The following is a 20306-nucleotide window of genomic DNA, read 5'->3' as shown; positions in this document are numbered from 1 at the left end:
AATCGTCGTGCCCCTGCTCAGGTGTCTGTATTCCTGGCTGAAGTTCGTTAGCATCACGCTTCCTTTTCCTTCATGCAACCGAGCAATGCCCCTTGCGACGCAAATGTCACGGTCTAGCAGCAAACGCTGATCGCTCTCGATGACACCTTCGATGTCTTCAGCTTTTTCGGTTCCGACGGAAATAATGACGCTGGAACGCGGCGGAATGGTCACCTGCTCTTCTATCACATTCAGTGCATGGTTCCCTGGCGTCGCGCGGGGCGGGAGCGCTTTATCTGAGGTTAGTGTTATCGACTCGGACCTCAGGTCGATGACGGCACCGTGTTCACTTAAGAAGTCCATTCCAAGTATTGCATCCCTGGAGAAGTTTTGTAGGATTACAAAGCTCGCAGGATAAGTCCGGTTATTGATGGTGACTCTCGCCGTGCAGACACCAATCGGCGTTATCAGATGGCCTCCAGCGGTGCGGATTTCGGGGCCTTCCCAAGCGGTCTTAACTTTCTTCAACTTCGTGGCGAAGGGCCCACTGATGACGCAATAGTCGGCTCCAGTATCGACGAGAGCGGTGACATTGTGGCCGTCGATGAGAACGTCGAGGTCGCTAGTTCGTCGTCTTGCGTTGCGGTTGGGTCTCGGCGTCGGGTCACGGCTGCGTCGGTTTGTTCCGCTGCTTCCATGTTGCGTCGTCGGGTCTTCTTTGGTCCGCAAGATCTCGTCGTCAGGGGTCTGTCTGGTTCGCGTCGTGTTCTGAAGGTTTCGTCGCGACGTCGTCGTCGTCGTCGGCGGAGGATCTTCGGTAGTTCGTCGTACAGCAACCGCACCTCCATCGGTTGCTGCCCTTAGTTTTCCGGATACGGGCTAGGCGACCGGCCCCGGTTTGGGCCAGTGTACGGCCGGCGGTGCGGTGACATGTAGCGGCCGGGCGACGGCGAGCGTGAAGGACGTCGTTCTTGCCACTGCGTTCCGGTTAGGTAGTCGTCGATGTCGCGAGGCCGTTCGCCTGGCTGCGGTCGCGGCGCGTTGATGGCGAATCCTCGTAGTCCCATCTGTCGGTACTGGCAGCGGCGGTACGTGTGGCCGGCCTCCCCGCAATGGTAGCAGAGCGGGCGGTTGTCAGGGGCGCGCCAGACATCGGTCTTCCTCGGGGTGTAGCGCTGGCCGACAGGTGGGCGGTAGGGCGTCGGTGGCGGCGGCGGCGTATGGCCGACAGGTGGACGGTAGGGCATCGGTGGCGGCGGCGGCGTCTGGCGACGGTACTGCGGCGGTGTATCGTCTTGGCGTGGGCGTGGAGGAGGAGCATGACGGCGGGCTGCAGCAGCATAGCTCATAGCTTGCGGCTGCGGCTCTACTAGCTGAGGCGCACCGAGTGAATGCTGGATCTCCTGGCGCACGAGGTCGGCGATGGAATCTGCTTGAGGTTGCGACGAAGGTAGAAGTTTTCGCAGCTCCTCTTGCACGATTGCTCGAATCGTCTCACGCAGGTCGGCGGATCCTAGCGCTTGAACATCGGCGTAGCTTGTGGTCGAGAGGCTGCGGTTGTATTGCCGTGTTCGCATCTCAAGCGTTTTTTCGATTGTTGTTGCTTCGGAGACAAATTCTTGGACGGTATTCGGCGGATTCCTCATAAGGCCAGCGAAGAGCTGTTCCTTTACTCCTCGCATGAGGAAACGAACCTTCTTTTCTTCAGGCATGTTCGGGTCAGCGTGGCGGAACAGCCGGGTCATTTCTTCCGCGAAGATGCTCACGTTTTCGTTCGGGAGCTGAACCCGTGTCTCCAGCAAGGATGTGGCCCTTTCCTTTCGAACGACACTCGTGAACGTCTCCAAAAAAGCACTATGAAAGAGATCCCAGGTTCGAAGCGTGGACTCCCGGTTCTCGAGCCATGTCCTTGCTGCTTCTTCCAGGTAGAAGTACACGTGGCGCAGCTTGTCGTCGGCGTTCCAGTTGTTAAATGTTGCGACCCTTTCGAACGTCTCCAGCCAGGTTTCGGGGTCCTCACATGGCGAACCACGAAATGTCGGCGGCTCCCTGGGCGGCTGCATCACTATCGCGGCAGGGTTCGCTGCGGCCGTCATCGTGCCTGTTGTTCTTGTCGCCGTGGCTTTTGGCTTATCCGGTAGGAGTCCGTATTGGGGGGGTAGGCCTTTCTGCCGGCGGCTGGTTCGAGGATCCGGGTTGTCCTTAGAGTCGTCTTCTTCGCGGCTTGGGCTTGGGTCAGCGCTCCGCGGTGGCGTCCGGATCATGAAGCAGCACCTCCACCAGATGTCACGTGGTCGTGACGTCGACGAACACAGCAGTCGGCGTTTGTAGGATGAAACTGTTTATTTGGCCGAACTTGTGGCCGGAAAATGAGAACTAGAACTACAGCAATGCACGCTGTACAATGATAGCGGCGAACAGGGCGTCGTCCGTCGATCAACTGACAAGCGATCAAGCGCGTCGGCTTTTATACAGGCGCTATCGAACTTTCCAGCAATATCGCTGGTGGCGGCGTTACCTCTAGACAAAACTGGAACATTCGCGTGCGGGGCGCAATCTTAACAAACCGATCTACTACAATCGCGACGCTTCTAGAACACTACTTCTCGGACAGCGTCGAGCGTTGATAACCGTCCCTGCCGGTCAAACCCGAATACATCAAAACAAGACAAGAAGTGGGCGTGGCATTATTGATCACGTTACTGCCAAAGCATCTAGTGTGCTAGGGTATCTGAAAAGAAACGCTAAACAGTTTACAATCAAAGCAAGGACTCTATCTTTCCAGTGTATGATCAGTACTTGAATACATCAGTTCGGTTAGGGATCCCTGGACGCAAATGAACAGACTAGCTGGAAAGAATACAGAGTAGGGCCGTGCTGTTTGTATTTCGAAATTATTCAAGGAAGTTCAGTGTATCCGAGGCAAAAAAAGTTAATTGCATGGGACAGTCTTCAAAAACGACACCTCAAACTGAAATTGTTCCATACAAGAACGAGGCTTGATTGTACAAAATATTTGCATGACCCTGATTACGTGTCTGAGAGAGTGGATCACGAACTAAAAGTGAAATAAATATTCTGTAAAGGCTCGTTCACACCGGCGACTAGCAACGGTCGCGTGACCGTTTGCGACTGGCGGTCAAAAAGCGACTCAAAGCGACCGATGTTTACACCTGCGTGCGACCTCTATGCGGCGCCATATAGAATTCACGTCTGCTCGTATACAGCTTGCATTGCCGTTGCCCCGTAAAATAGTCTGATTTCCTGTTCCTGCGCATCTGATTGGTTCAAAGGTTTGCGACTGCAGTCGCGCGACTGAGCCAAAGCAGTCGCTTTGCGACCAAAACGGCCATTTGCGACCGTTTGCGACCAGTCGCTTTGAGACTAACTTAGTCGCGTGACCGTTGCTAGTCGCCGGCGTGAATGAGCCTTAAAAGTGCCGTGTGTAAGAAGTCGTTTTTCCCACAACACAATTAGAGTAGTCAAAGCGTCAAATGAATGCCAGCAATTAGGGCCTGGAATCTGCCACCCAGTGACATTGTAAGGACAACTTCGAATGCAGCGTTTCACCAGGTGCTCCATGATGTAGTTGTATAGGTATGACCATGTTGTGGTGTTCACTCCATGTAACCTGTACTTTGTATTATGTACTTTACGCAATCCCCCCCCCCCACTGTAACACCTATGAAGGTGCTGTGGGTATTTGATAAATAAATAAATAAACAATCAAACAGTTGAAATGAGTGAGAGCTGTTTGGAGTATGCGCGGAAAGCAGCAAAGAAGGGGTTGATAGAACTGGAGCTGTAAGAGAACATTAAATAACTAAACAAAAAACGTGGAAAAGTATAAATATAAGAAATTATACTCATTTATTCAACAGATTTTTATGTCCACTGCAGGACGAAGGCTTCTCTCAATGACCTCCAATTTACCCATTTCCAGCCAGCCGATTCCCTTTCATCCCTCGGGACTTCCCATGTAACACAAAACCTCTAAAAGACGTCTCGAAACGGCTACGGAAGGCTATAAACGTCTTGGTTTACGAGAAGATCAAGAATAGACATTTTTGCAAAATAAAGCACTTTGCCTCTCAAATATGCCTGCGTACTGTTTATTACCGTTTTCAACAGCTACGACATAGCCAGAGTGTATTCTGCCAAAGAAGTCCACAACGTCTACTTTGAGACATTTTTAGACATTCTGCCATGATTCTGCCCATGAAACACAAAACCTCTATAAAACGTCTTTAAAACGTTTAAAACCTCTATAAACCTCTATAAAACGTTTTATAGAGGTTTCGTGTTTCGTGGGTGGGGGAAGTGCGCGCGCAAAGACGCCAAAACGGCATGTCTAAAGAGCGGTGATTGTCGCTTTAGTGAAAGAAGAGACGCAGAAAACAAAGCCCTCAAAATAATTGGTTTCGCTCCGCAACGCGGGTTTCTATCAGCAGTTTGGTAAGTATATTCTTTTCAAGCCAAGGCGGCTAAGGCCGCGCAACGCTCGCGCAACAGCGAACGACAATAGAAGCAAACGCAGGCAAGCCAGGCAAGCATGCTACTGATGCTACGCAGTCGGAGGCTCGAAGCTGGTGTTGTCGAAGCGCGCATGTTTACCCCTGCATTCAAGAACATCTTTTCACTTGGCGCTCCACCTTGACTCAACGTCGATGGCAGATACACCTATTGGCAGGAATGCTCACTAAATATTGAGCAATAGGCGGGATCATTTTGTGAGAACCGTTGTGTCTTTTCTGTTGAATGGTGACGCTGTGCTCAGCTCGGTCAAGTGAAGGGAGAGGCTTGTTTCAGAATACTTGTTCCTTCCTCCCTCTTTCCCCTCTTCCTCCACTAGTTCGCGCCAGCCGCCAGTTCGCGGCGGCCCGATCGGCAGCAGAGCTATAGGCGACGGCCGGCGGTCATTTGCGTTTTGTGCAGCGTTGTCAGCTTTTGTTTGTGAACGGATGAACGGATTACGGGCTGTTTGGCATCAAGTAACGGTGATCATACTGTCTGTCGCATATTTTCCATCAGTGTTTGGTGAAACAAGCTTTACTGTGCTTTTTGCGACGGTACGTTCGTCGGTACGTTCGTTTCAAGAAGCGATTGTTCTGCTCACCACTTTCGTTGCAGCCAGACAAACAGCTAAGAACTTGTGCACGTTCGGATAGAGTGCTTTTTTCGGTAAGTGCACCTGACTTTTCGTCGTTTTTACTGAAAGGTTTTAGAACTGTGATTAAAATGTGAACAGTTCTTTGCTAGGTTGAACCACGTGGTCGAACGCGAAACTATAGTATACGCGCCGGTGCGAATCGTAAGCCAGACTGACTCGCCCTATTTTGAGTAATTATGTTTTGCGCGTTACAGCTCGTGGCTCCACGCACGCACGTTAGTGACAGGCCGACATAGTTTAAACAAGCATGCTTACAACTACGCCGGCCTGTCGCTGACAAAGTGCAAAGCTTCTACCGTATAGGCGCCTCGCCTGTAGGTGCGGTTATGATTGATTGTCGTTTCTTAATAAATGACAGCATTTTATCATATCTGTCATTGGAAATGTTTCTTTAGAGTGCCTTGATGATCTGTTATTTGTTGTAAATCCTGCGTAGCTTACTTGCTTTCTCTGTATGCAGCTTTTCTTCACTGCTGTTTGTGCAAGATATTGGGCCTGAGACCACGCCAGCTAATGCGGAAGCCAGTGCGGTTTCTTTGACGAGACTTGGAGTGCATTCATGCGGAATTTTATTTACGTTGCTGCCGTGCCACTCAGCTTCACTTTGTGCGGTCACCTTCCGACGTGTTTTGTGCCACATTTGGTTGTGTTTTATTCATTAATAAAGCCAATTTCACAACATCATGGGATAATTTATTGTTGCTGAGAAGCGCGATTATTTATTTGCGCGCCATCCGCTAAACGTCATTTATGTAATGCAGTATATGTGTTGATCCCCTGCGTACGTGTTCAAGTTTATTATAAACCAATGTCTTTTATATGAAAATTGGATATGTATGGTGTGCTGAAGTAGCTAATAATTCACGCGGCATATATGAGCGACCGCAACAACTTGATTCGGTCCGCAATAAACGCGAGGAAACTCAGCGTCGAAAATTTATATATGCAACAGTAAGGACATGCGTGGGTGAACAGGTATGTACGTATGTTAGTGATCTTGCTTGATTGTTTGGGCACTTGCTCGACGACTGACATAGGAAGTGGGAGAAAAACAGGAAAGTGCTCTTGCGGGAGCTCTTTCCTGCTGCCGACCAAACATGCTGCAAAGACAGTTCTATTAGTGTATTTTATATTTCGAAAGTCCAAAATTTCGAAAACGGCGAAAAAACAAGAACGTCTATAAAACGTCATATCTTGGTCTTTTCAAAACGTCTTTTAAAGACGTCAACTAGCGGGACATTAGCACAGCTATCAGACGTCGAAAAGACGTCTACGGCTACGGGAATGTCTTGACCAAGACGTCTATTAGCCCTTTTTGTAGCCGTTCAAGACGTCTTTTAGACGGCAAATAGCTTCTTTTGTGTTACGTGGGTTATCTTCGTCACTCCATTTAACTCACTGCCCTCCTCGGCTACTTTTCTCATCCCTTGGTACCCCCCCCCCCCCAATTTGCGATTTTGCATGAGTATATATACATGCAAACACAGAAACACATGCACGAATATATATACACAGTGGTTGAACCCCCCTCCCCCAAATTTCTGGCTATGCCCCAGCCAGCCCAGGTCCATTTCTTCTGCTTAAAGGGACACTAAAGAGCAAAAAGATTTTTCTCGCATTAGTAAAGTAGTCTTCCACGATACCAACAACACCACGCTTTCTGCGCGAAGACGCTTAATAAGCGAGAAAACGCGCAAAAAGAAAATACAGGTGGCGACGCCACCTTGGAATTCCCGCACCATTTGCCGTGACGTCACATACTTTTGACGGCGCCTGCTTGGGCCTACGTAGTTCCTAATCGGTTAAATCGAAGTACATTGTCCTCTGAGGGGGCCAAAGACATAACGAATTTGTGGAAATTTCGTCGAGCCAGTTGCGCCAAAATACGTTAAATGCTCTTTGAAGTCTTTTACATCACGAATTCAAGTTCGGCGCGAAATTTGAAAATGAAACTTTGAACTTGGTTTTCCCCTCTAATAATAAACCTATTGTGGTGAAATAAACTGCACAAGAGTTCTACGAGCACACTTTATCAATCTAAACCAATTCATTGTTTCCTTTAGTGTCCCTTTAACCCATATATGCCCAAACTTAGAAAAAATGACGAAATAAATATTTCTTTTCACAAAAAGTGTACTTCTACTCTCAAAAGAAAGCACAAGTTCTTTATTTACTGCCAGGTAAACGCAACACTGTTTTTCAAGCCATCCTATACATATTAGGAGTGCTATATGCCGGTGTGGTAAGCCTTGAAATATTTCACGTGCACACTGACATTGCAATTCTTCCTCTCCATGACGTCTTTCATACAAAGCACGCGTTTGCCCATAGAAAGCGGTCGGCATTTCACATGCACTTCCTCTCTATGACGTCTTTCACACAAAGCACGCGTTTGCACGGAGAAAGCGATCGGCACGTGGCAGCATGAAAAGCAAGCAATGTCTAGGCTTGCACACGTTGAGAATGAGGCCTGCTTGATGTGCTGTAGGTGGCGCTAGTCATCAGCTAAAGAATTAGCGACGTTAGAGTGCATCAAAGAAGCGTCCTATGTGTAGGACACTGGGCATATATGGGTTAAGGGACCAACCAATTTTTATGGTGCCCATTTTCTTTAGCGCAACGGAAAGCTTACCGGTGAGAGTGTCTAATCACAAAACACTAACGTGGAAAACGGCGTGAAACATTTTTAATCAGAATTTTTCCATCTGCGGCGAATATGAAGTTGTAAACACAAGTGACAACCCATTCTGCAAGCAGTGAGCGCGAGAGCGTTTCGTGTTCGAGCGCGGCGGTTTGCTGCGCATGCGTGCACACTGCGCGCATGCGCCGCGGCTCGACATGTTCCACTGGTTACCGCGAAGGCAGCGCCGTTTCTCACCGTGCAACTCCTTTTACCTCGTAAGCAGCACAAAATAGAGTGGGGATAATAATATACATACTCTAATTTTCAGGACTTATTATGGCGCGTATGACAGCATGAGACTACGTGACTACGTACAGCAAAATGTGATCGACTCTATAATCCAGCTTCAAGGCTCTTCCGCTAGGCCGCGCGACATATCGGTTTTTGTTACTTTTAAACACGATTTAAAAATATAAATCCTACTGACAACGCGAAAAGGATGCTGGAATCTGTCACTATATTTGACTGTCTTTTCATTTTTACCAGGCCGTTATGACTGATTGTCGTTTCTTAATACATGACAGCATTTTATCATATCTGTAACTGGAAATGCTTCTTTAGTGTGACTTCATGATCTGTTATTTGTTGTAAATCCTGCGTAGCTTACTTGCTTTCTCTGTATGCAGCTTTTCTTCACTGCTATTTGTGCAAGATAGCCTGAGACCACGCCAGCTAATGCGGAAGCCAGTGCAGTTTCTTTGATGAGACTTGGTGTGCATTCATGCAGAATTTTATTTACGTTGCTGCCATGCCACTCAGCTTCACCTTGTGCGGTCACCTTCCGACGTGTTTTGTGCCACATTTGGTTGTGCTTTATTCATTAACATAGCCGATTTGACAACATCATGGGATAATTTATTGTTGCGGAGAAGCGCGATTATTTATTTGCGCGCCATCCGTTAAACGTCATTTATATATATAGTACAGTATACGTGTTGATCCCCTGCGTACGTGTTCAAATTTATTATAAACCGATGTCTTTTATATAAAAATTGGACATGTATGGTGTGCTGAAGTAGCCAATAATTCATGCGGCATATATGAGCGACCGCAACAACTTGATTCGTTTCGCAATAAACGCGAGTAAACTCAGCGTCGAAAATTTATATATGCAACAGTGAGGACATGCGTGGGTGAACAGGTATGTACGTATGTTAGTGATATTGCTTGATTGTTTGGTCACTTGCTCGACGACTGACATAGGAAGTGGGAGAATAAATAGGAAAGTGCTCTCGCGGGAGTTCTTTCGGTCCCTTCAATCTCTATCTTCCTATGGTAGCCGTCAGGCTGCCGACCAAACATGCTGCAAAGACAGTTATATTAGTTTATTTTATATTTCGAAAGTCGAAAATTTCGAAAACGGCGAAAAAACAAGAACGTCTATAAAACGTCTTATCTTGGTCTTTTCGAAACGTCTTCTAAAGACGTCAACTAGCGGGACATTAGCACAGCTATCAGACGTCGAAAAGACGTCTACGGCTACGGGAATGTCTTGACCAAGACGTCTATTAGCCCTTTTTGGTAGCCGTTCAAGACGTCTTTTAGGCGGCAAATAGCTTCTTTTGTGTTACATGGGATGCGATCCCCTCACGTGACCTTTTACAGGCGTACGCTGTTAACTGTCTCTATACTAGCGTTGAAATGCAGTACACTTTTTTTTTTGTTACAATCTTTTCCAACTTAACACATGCAGATATGTCTTCGTTTGTATTGAGCAGAACAGCGGCACCAACGTCGCTTGACGTATGATCCGATGCTCATAAGGGGCATCATGAACTTTGATAGCTGAGGGCCTAGCAGCGCCTTCCGATGAGTTGAAATACGAAGAGCGCCTCGTGGCCTCCGCGATTAGTTCTGGCAATGCGCAATGATGCAATGCCGGAGGATAATGCTAGTCACGGAGGCCACAAGCACCTGGCTCGCGAGGGATAAAGGGACCTCACGTGACGAGCGTTCGGAAAACGTATTCTACATGCTTTTTAGATCCCAAAACGGTTGAAAATGTCAATATGAAGGTGGTTAACCACGGTGTCAGTCGCTCTCGCTCCTGTGAAAGCAGAACCTTGAGTGTAATGAACAGTTAGCGAGGAGGGCTATCGGCATCGCTATCTCTTCACAGCATTGCTGGAGGAGGGACTCACTTTTTTAGTGGCTTCTCAAAACGAAAAATTCTGCTTACAAAACATCCACGTGCTTCTGAAGTCAACCGCTGCAGGTTTAACCAATACCGAGGGGGAGCCTTTCGTTGCGCCGTAAAAACCTTGGTCGAGAAAAATCTGTTGTCAATCTATGAACTAAAACCACTAAAACATTGCTACCCCTGTTGTCTGACCATGCAGCACGCAATGTAACAGGAATGGTAGGCGTAACACAGAGACATCGAAAGACTGCAGGAAACTACAATAAAACAGACTAAACAAAGAATTGCAAGGCATTGCCTTCTTTTCTCGGGTCTTTCTGTCGTTTCAGAACATGTGTCGGCAATATAGCCCCCTAGATCTTCAAAGCCGTTGCTAAACTTTTCATACAAACATTCCAAAGACTATAGTAGCATGGAATTCAGTTCAGGTGAGAGTGGCCAAAATGAAGCTGATTGAGAGTGGCCTTCAAACAATGGAGCACAACCAGGTACTGTAAGCTTATATACAGGTGTCAGATGACCACGACTTGCATTCTTGACACAAGGGATCGCCACTGTCCAAGTTGGTGACTAGTGTTCTTTATTAGAGTGGTACCAATTCGTGGGTGTGTTATGGTATTAGTGCATATGCAGCTCGGCGCCGCACGCAGTTGAATAGAGCTTGGAATGTAGCAGACTGATGGTACCAACTGGCTAAGCACTCTTCGGGCATGTGGAGACCAGGGCCTTTAAAAAGGGGCCCTGCATCACAACTCAATAAACTGAGTTGCGAACTCACAACTCAATAAACTGAGTTGCGAGTTCGCGCCCGTTTGTCCTCTCGCCTTTCGTCTATTGTGTGCGCACCGAAATGTTTCCAATAATGATGCTATTGACTCAAAATCACTGCGCCACTGACACAAGCTCCACGCCATTGGCTGATTTGAACATGGCGAGCTCAGTGGTTACTGCGGCCGCTGCAGGAGGCCGTCACTTGACAGCGCGCGCGCATGATCACATTGAAAGTATGTTGCGCGTTCGAAGAAAAAAAAGTGCTCAAGGTCACGAGGCACACATGATGTACCTTCCTTCCCCGTGCCACCCCTCCACTTTCGTCACGACGAGAGAAGAGAGAAAGCAATTACAGCATGTGACAAATCTTTCTAACTCCGCTCGTACTGGACGGATTCTAAAATTTTTTTGCAGCGGACGATTCGCAAGGAAATAAGCTCCTTTAGTGAAGCCATTTCATGGCTACTTGAAAAAGTGTTGCAGGGCCCCTTTAACACTTTCGTGACCGCGCCTATTCCCATCGATAGTATGTTATCGATGACTTCAAGATCAAGTTTTTGCACTATCTGAGCGGTTCTGGACACATAACGCAATACAGAGCATAAAATAAATGTTTTTTATCAGTTTTGTTTGCGAGTTTGTTTTTTCCACCGCGGGGAGATTTTTAAAGCTCGTTCGCAGTCGGGTAGGTGAGCGCTCGTTGTTTCAGACTTCGCGTCGACGCCGCTCGCGAGTGCTCCACAGAAACGGCGAATTTCGACGGATTCCGATTAATATGAGCGGGAATCTCTGGATGACGGTAGCAGCACAGACACGAAAGACGACTTCGATTCGCCAGGCGAAGTCGTGCGGACGGCGAAAGCGCGTCAAACCTCCCCGGAACATCAGCAGCTATCCGCCGGTAAGTTTCGTCTTCTCCTCGGGTCGTTTTATCGCTGCCGCGCGTCGATGTAAACGTATCCGGTGCGTTCTAAACATAACAGCTCTTATCTGCAAGGTGTTAACTTCATTCGGGCGGGAGCACTTAGCGCCGGCTGCAGAAAGAGCGCAGTTCTCTTCGCGAAGACGGCGCGGAGCGGACTTTGACCCAACGCTCCGGTGTGCTGCGCGGCGGCGTCTTCGTTTTGTTTTTTACCGCAGAAGTCGTCAGAGAGACATGCAACCACACAGATAAGTATGCGTGGACCCATACTTTCGAAAAGCCAACATAAAGCGAGAGGGACGGATCCATGGATGGAGGTTACTGAAGAGATGAGCAAGTTCGTCTCACTCCATGTGTACATGGTAATCGTTGAAGTCCCGCGCTTGCATTGGTGTTGGGGTCGACGACACGTATTTCCAGGCCTTCGTCTACCGTCAGTGATGCCACGGAAAAGGTTCAAGGCTTCTTGAGTGTCCCTGATCTGAAGAAGACGACCGTCGCATCCCACGAGAATCTTCACCACGTGTCTTCTCTATTGCAACACATGAACGATTTTTCTACGCTATCTTTTAACCCCGTCGGAACCTTTCAGTGAATGAGAAAATGGTGAAATGTGAAGGTCGGTATAGTATTCGGCAGTATATGAGCGAGAAAGAGGTCAAATGAGAGTACAATTATGGATTTTTGCAGATTTGGAACAGGCTACACTGTTCATTTTAACACACAGGTAAATTGAAAAATACCAGACCTGCAAACTATGCTAGGAAAGCTGAACAGAAAAAAAAAATTTTTCCCGAAACATGCGCAGCCAGCCTTTGTTTCACCGCGTCGAGAACCTGCATCGCGCGGAGGCATGATAGGCACTAGTGCCTATATTCTTGTATTTATGTAAATAATCTTTGTACTTACAGAGCTTATATTTCCACTATTATTCTACGAGGGCTTTGCGTTCAAAACGTATGTTTCGATTTTTTTTTAATGTTTAACCTTTGCAGAGTAGCATTGATGTTTGTATGAATCTTTCTTTTTGATGCATTTTTCTTTGATAATTTTTTATTTTATTAAAAATAAAACCGTTGTTTCAAATTAATACTGTTGGAAAGACCAATTCTTCCTCTATCATTTGCTACCCTACACATTAGCATCAATTATAATTCTTTGGCAGGGAAAACATATTTCCTAGACTAGCCAAAAACAACCGATTTTTCCGCGGTCACGAAAGTGTTAAGAAATAATGAGAAGTGCTTGGGTGCATTCCCACCGTAAATTGTGTAATATATGGTATCACATTGGCCACATGCCTTCAGCATTGTGCAACTGCAATCTATGATTGTGTCAATAGCCCGTGTTGTTTCATCTGAAGCGGATGCGGCAGATACCTGCAATCAAAATGCATTTGCCACACCCTTTCATTTTGAAGGTACAGTAAAAGCTCGTTAATTTGGATTTCACGGGACTGCAAAAAAATTTCTGAATTAACCAAATGCCGAATTATCAAAAGTGTCAAGAATACAATAAACAAGTTTTTATTACATCAAAGCATTTTCATTTTCTTGATGAATGCACAAATCCAATACTTATTTTGCGTAAGAGCAGTGTAAACGCCGCAATTTTCGTCATTCATGACTTCGTTTACAATGTGATCACGGCTCAAGACCCCCTCCCCCCTTCGTGTCTTGAGCCGAAACGTGCTCTCAACCTATCCTTTATTACATACCGCCACCACCAACAGCACCGTGCGCACTTGCGATTGTTTTTTTTTCTCCGGAAAAATAGCCGGCAACTGATTGTTCATTCATCAAAATGCAGCGAGTTTTATGCCATCATGTGGACCATGGCTGAAGCTCATCTTCAACAGCTTCCAAAATGTTTTGAGTTTTGTGACACATTGGTCGAAGCCAAAACGAATAGTGCCACATGTGCTGTGGACAAAACTGCAGTCGATAAAAAACACGATCATATAGCGTCCAAGCAGTCCTGAAGGCACGCGTGCGGCCTACACCCAGAGTCCAAACGAAACTGCTGAGCACCGCATCTGCTGCTGAATAAACCTGGCTCGCTAATGCAGGACCATGGTTGGCACCTACAGAGTTCTGAAGGCACGCGGCGAAAACGAAACTACTCCTTGTCGCAGCTTTTACCCCAGTCATTATTAAAGTGATCATGGATAGCACCCACGCAGTTCGCATGTGCAGAGTGAAATCGAAAACGGAACAAGTTTGCCTCAGCCGCTGAAGCCTTGGTCGCCAACAACGCGATTGTGGCAAGATTGTGGATTGCACGCCTTTCTAAAGGCCCATGGACATTTTGATTGTTCACGAACGTCGTTTTCGCTCCTTTGCATCGCACATTTGCGGCGCTTTACACTTGGAGCGCTCCAAGGATCCTCCGAATTAACCGGGTTGCGGCCAAATATGACCTAATTAATGAGTTTGATGACATTAAACAATACATATGCTTGCTCGAACCAAATAACATGTCTGAATTATCAGACTTTCCGAATTAAGGGGGCACATTGGTCTTGGAGATGAAAAATCATGGAAAAAATCAATTTTCTGAATATAGTATTTTCGTAACACACAGGCATTGTCGCAAGTGCTGACCAAGTTTCTTACATCTTGGATTGATATTTCAGCCCGAACAGCAATTTATATAACCAAAACAAGCTATATTTCGATTGAGAAAAAGCACAAAAATTGGGCTTTTATATCGATATGCTGCTTCTGAATGACGTGTGCTGCAGCAGTAGGCATGCATGCAGGCTATGTCCCAGGTGTAATCATCTAACAAAAATATTTCAATATCTTCTATTACATATGGTTCAAAATGAGCTTTATCTGTTTTCTTGCATTTTCTCAAAACAAGCTTTTACTCACCCTGCTTGTTTGGTGCAACAATTGCTCAAGCTCTAGAATAGCTACAGCTGTAACGTTTCTTGCCGTGTGAAGCTAAATGCATAAAGCTTGAAATGCTGCAAGCAAACTCCTTCTTTTCTTTAATTTTTTAAACTGCCTCTGTTCTTGATCGTTAGTAGCTGTACTGTAAATGCTAAATTTCAATGGGCTGCTTAATTGTTGTTGGATTTGAAAACTGCTTGCAGCAGTTCGATTCTTATTCATTCTGCTTTCCACTCATGCATTAAACATAACTTTCTGCCCAGTTTATTATTATCTATTGTCTCACCAAATAATAGCAATTAATATTTAATTATCTCAATTATGAGTCAAAGAAAAAATTACTGCACTTTTAAAATCAGCACAAAGAAATACATATATATGTGTGCTTTTTAATTCAGTCTGGTCAGAAAATGAACAAGATAGCCCCAGGTACCACATCCCCCGATAACGGGGGTCGAATTAACAACCTTTTACTGTATCTGCCACATCGGCTGTATGTGTATCACGCTGGCTATATGCCTCAAGAACTACATGGCCAACAACAGTGATTATATCAGCAACCACAGTGTAGCGGTTGCAGCAGAACTTACTTTTGTAACTGGGCACGCATTTACTGCGTGCTTTCATAACCACGCGACTGCCATCCATAATCAAGTGAATAAGCCATTCCATCTGGAAGTGCTATTGCAGCGAGCAATAGAATAATTTCGAGTCAGTGCAATAGGCACGCAATGTCGCAAACAATGAAAGCTGTCGTGGATGAGGAGCGAGTCTATGGCAGTTAGACTGCAAAGCTTACTCCTGCCTGGAACATAAGCTGGCGATATCCAAAACATATTTTCGAAATCAAATTTAGATCTTTTACATGCCGAGACAATGATATGATTATGAAGTACGTCATAATGCAACAGTTTTAATCGCCTGAGGTTCTCTAGCATGCACTGAATACATGGCAGCCAAGCGTTAGTACTACATTTCACCCCCATAAAAATGTGACTAAGGTTTAATCACAACAGTATATAAATTAACAACAAACATTCCAAATGTGAAAGGCACAACATTTTGTTTTATTGTAATGAAATGCTTCCAAAACCAAACCAATAAACAAACCTTTTAAGTCCTGTGTGCAAACACTGTTAGAAAACAGACACCTGTTACAACCTATAAACACACATACTTGCGTACAGACACACACACACATGCACACTTGCATGTGCAATACCAGTGCCACTAATTGATCAGTTCGGCTTTACCCCTCGCCCTATTTTGGAGCACCCACTTAGCTCTTGCAACCCTTAAAAAATGGGTACGCTTAACTGATATCACAGTCAGAAGCTACGGCAACATCTTTAAGAGAGAAGTCGGAACACAAAAGGAAACTTTCACAAACTGCAGATCTGCTTGGGACCTTCGGGACACTGGCACTCCCTTTGTGCCTTTTGACACTGAAGTTCCGGCACACAACAGCAACATTCAGAAAAGGGGGAAAAAAAAGGACAGAAGCACTTGGCTGTTATGTAATGGAAGCCTCAAAGTATAGAACTGACAGGTTTTGAGTCAACAGTGCCAAAATACACTTCAAGAACAGGTGGTACAAGAACGACGAGGTGGAGAGACTGCAAACAGGTCTGTTAACACACAACATCACCCAGACCGCACTATGAAACAAGCATGTCGGGGGGCCCTTGTATTGGCTGCTGAAGAAGCTGACTGCTTCCCTCCTCTTGTGGGCGACTGCACTAAAGACAGCACTGGATGCACAAGCTAAAGCACATTCACTGCCACTCACAAAGCCATATTTGTTAACAAGAGAACCAAATTGACTGTTAGTTGAACAGCAGCGGATTATCACACACCAGACACTTTCATACAATGTGCATTACTCACAAATCTGAACAAATACAGAAAGAATGACAAAGTTAGAAACTCGCAAACTATTTACAAAATGTTGCCAAAACTGCATCTCTAGTTGGACAGACAGATTGTCGCACCAAAAGCAGAGCATGGCTCACATGCACACCCCTGCATGTAATGTGGCAAAACAATACACATCCCCTTCACAGACCAAACTGTGTTCCCAATGCAAAAGCTACTATGCTAACCTTACAGTGGTAACATTAGAATTCTCATTGGGCTCTTTCAATGCCTGCTTCACCAAATTACACTGCATTAAAGACTGCATTTTTTTAGCACTGAGCAGCTTGCATGCAAATGTTACATCAACCACCTAATTAGTGCAGCGAATAAACCTACCTGAAATGACTAGAACCATTGGGGAGCCATTACTCACTACTCCACTTGATGCAAACCCTCTTCTGCATTTCTGAAAACCTTTGGATATCCAACTTCCCTCCATTAATGTAAGCTCGCTTGATGGCACAAACATACTGACACCCTTGAGGCCGGAACTATCTGCAGGCGCTGCTTTGTCAGACTGTAAAGGATAATGCCAAGGCAAGCTACCTCAACAAGTGTGCACAGGAAAGAAAATCTATAGTGCTGCACCTTTCCCCTACGACAGTGTTGATTTACTGACACCCCTCATGAGTGAAACATACAATACACTGCCGTATGAACTTTTCGATTTAAATAAATAAAGCCCCAATCCCAAGCCTCTTTAGCAGCTTCTTTGGCTGGCAGTAGTACCCCTCTCCCTCCCTGCCCCTCTTCGTCACATGAAAAAGCATGTCAAAGCTGGTGTGCCAAACCAGCACGTTAAAAACAAGATAGTACAAGCACAAGATAGAAGTGTGTAGTGCATCCAACCTACTTTCCTGTAGGATAGCAAACTATAAAAAACTTTAGAGCTGCATTTTCAAGCACTTGTATAACCAGCTTAAAATGGGGGACGTGTAAAACAAGGCAATTCTTTCGCCAACAACCCTTCCATGAGCATACTGTTGACATCCACAGACCCTCGAGGCATGCAACTACTTGTAGCAAGACCCACCAACTCTCGTGAATCGGTAACTCTTCCTTCGGCTTCAATCCAATAGTGTGCCTTGAAAAACTCCCCTTGGTGTTGCGCAGCTAACTTGGGGGTTCTGCTTCCATAGTTAGGGCAGAAAATTGACTGTGACTTCAATAGTAAGTGGAACACACCAAGGTTCCATCATTGCAATTTGTTGGGATGCTGTCGGTCAGTCCATCATAGGGGATGCTGCAGCTGGAACAGTTGGTGGTGCCGGGTTTGTTGTGCTCAGGTGGCTGCCTGCAATTGGCGACACTAGAGGTGTTGCTGGGGCAGGCCCCCTGGAAAACCGCTCCTGTGATGACGTGCGCACACGGGCCTGGTTTGAGGAGGGGAAACTCTGCACAACACAAATGAGCTTCAGTCACAAAGAGGAAAGCCCTTGTGAAATCATCACTAAGGCTGTTGCATAGCCTCACTCACAGCAGGGTGTGGCGGCAGCATATTTACTGTGGGCGGAGATGGGGAAGGCAGCAGGAATGCAGGTGGAGGAGCTGTAGGCCCACTTGCATGAAACAGGGGCTGTCCACAGGCCTGGCAGCGATTTAGAGACCCAGATGGGCTTAGGGCCTCACGAGATAGATTGCCCAGCACACCACCAGGGCCTCCGCTAACTGGAAGACCTGTAACATGTAGCAAAATGCCTTGGCTTAATCCTCTGAAGAGGTGCAAGTCACAGGCAAAAGCAAATGACTGTGCAAAACGAAAACCACCTGCCTGGTATGTCACAGACAACTGAATGAGAGGGTTACTCATTCAACCATACAATCACCTAATGCTAAGCCCTTCAAATTACACTGAAAATGCTGGACCTCATAACTTTGGTGTCTTGAAACAAAGAGAACAAGCAAAAAAAGGACACTGCACCTGGACTAAGAGGCCTTGAGGAGTTCGGAGACGGGTTGTAAGGAATTGGGCTTGACACAGTCCTGGGCCGCATACCGTGTGCCATTTCATTGAAATGCCTAGAAAGAGAAGGATTAGAAGTCACACCTAGAACAAGGTTTACAAGTTAAAATGTGAAATATGTAAAAGGGAAGTTCATTACAACGCACAAAGCAGATGCCACCTTTAAGAAAATGTTTAATGACTATTTGCCCTACTCTTCTCAACAAACTTTCACAGAGACATACCGTTGCCTTTAGCTATTTTGAACTTGCCGGTATGACAAAGTTAAATTTCCTTACAGGTAAAGTAAGGAGGGCAGAAAAAAATACACAACTCATTGCAGCTTCATTTGGCAGTAAACTATTTGCCCAATTCCAAAAGAACCCACAATCTTATGAACTCACGAAACTTTTATAGATTCATAGCCAAAAACTGACAGCAAGAAATTGACACTTCTACCCCTCTCATACGAGAAGGTTTAATGTCATTTGTATATACTAATCACATTCAACACATCGAATGACATTAGGTCCTGTGCACTGTACACAGCAGGACATAATGTCATTTGCAGATGATGGCAATAGCAATGCAGTGAAGCCGGGAATTGGGGGAAAAAGCAAAAAAAAAAGCAGCGCGTGCAAAAAAAAAGAAATGTTATTATGCATATCAAGTTATAACAAACACTGTTAACAACAGATGCCTGTCAGACCGTGTTGACGTAATTAGTGATAGCCAGGCTGCACTTCTGACTAGAGGCTACTACTGAGCACATGGCCTGACATGGCCAGCAGCACTCTTGACAGTGTCGCTGGAAACGAGGATACTCAAACTTTTGAGAACGAATAACTTGAATTGTTTGGCAAAAATAAAAAATATACTTGAAAATAAGACCATAACTGTTATAATGGCTTATTTATCTTTCATTATATATTTGTCTGTGGACCCCCTTCAGTGAGAGTACTCATTCGCGTCAGAAAATGCATTTGAATGAGTTCAGCAAACCCATTCAATTTCACAAATCATTTTCATTTAATGACATTAGATGTCCCCATGTGGCAGCCAAGTAACCACATTAAATGCAAATGTCATTAGGTACAAATGACTTTAAAGTTTCTCATGTGACAGGGGTATTACAGCACCTAATGACAGAGCTAAACACAGTAAAGGTTTAACATGTACCCAGCGTTTAGATGTAGTGGAGAACATGCATACAGTGCTGCAGGCACTGGCATCAACCTACTTTGAGATTAGGGTGACGACAGTGCCCATAGTGCTGTATAACACTTATACCATGTGCCAACATCGCAATTTTTTTGGTGATGTTGGCCCCTGGTGCAAGTGTTGTTGCTAGCTTAGCACATAAAATAGCTAGTATTAGCTTTTCGTAATCAAAGACTAAAAGCACTGCAATGCTATTGCCATGCTGTTATGACAATGGCAATGACACTGGCTTTGACAGTGGGCTTCTACAAATGCAGTTTGTAGGTGTGTACAAAGAGGACTTTTCTAGACGGAATTGAAAACAAAGTAGAATAGTGCCAGAATCAAATCAAAGGCTCAATGAATTCTCAAACAGTGCTAAAATAATGAACAACCATTGTCACAGTTGATAGAGAAGGATTCATATCTTACAATATTTACAATTCTAGCAAATTGAGGTCATTATGACGTACATTATAAAGCATTAATAAAAGGCATTTATGGAGGATTACAGCCAATCAACAGTTTAATTGCATAACTCAGAACCCCTTTGTGAATGCAAAAGATAGCAGTTCAGCAGGGAGATTCATACTATCAGTGTTGTAGTATGCTCTACCCCGTTGCGCTTGGTGTCTAGTATGGCTACTACTAGCATTAAACTTATCACAGCTTTGCTTTAGTTTTA

At 45.5% G+C, this 20306-nt stretch overlaps 1 protein-coding gene across 1 annotated transcript in view; it reads right to left on the bottom strand.

Moving 5' to 3' along the window:
• Positions 1-15608: 15608 nt before the first annotated feature.
• Positions 15609-20306, bottom strand: part of LOC119393819 (coiled-coil domain-containing protein 6) — a 45082-nt gene continuing 40384 nt past the window's right edge. Inside the window, exons 5-7 of the mRNA XM_037661001.2 lie at positions 18401-18498; positions 17957-18156; positions 15609-17873 (exon numbers count right to left, since the gene is read on the bottom strand). Of these exons, the coding sequence (XP_037516929.1) occupies positions 17703-17873; positions 17957-18156; positions 18401-18498 (469 nt within the window). The 3' untranslated portion in view covers positions 15609-17702. The remainder of the gene's footprint in view (positions 17874-17956; positions 18157-18400; positions 18499-20306) is intronic.

The sequence above is a fragment of the Rhipicephalus sanguineus genome, chromosome 1 (assembly GCF_013339695.2).
Source record: "Rhipicephalus sanguineus isolate Rsan-2018 chromosome 1, BIME_Rsan_1.4, whole genome shotgun sequence".
Taxonomy (NCBI): Eukaryota; Metazoa; Arthropoda; class Arachnida; order Ixodida; family Ixodidae; genus Rhipicephalus; species Rhipicephalus sanguineus.
Note: the sequence above shows the minus strand (reverse complement) of the source record. Positions and strands in the feature narration are given on the sequence as shown.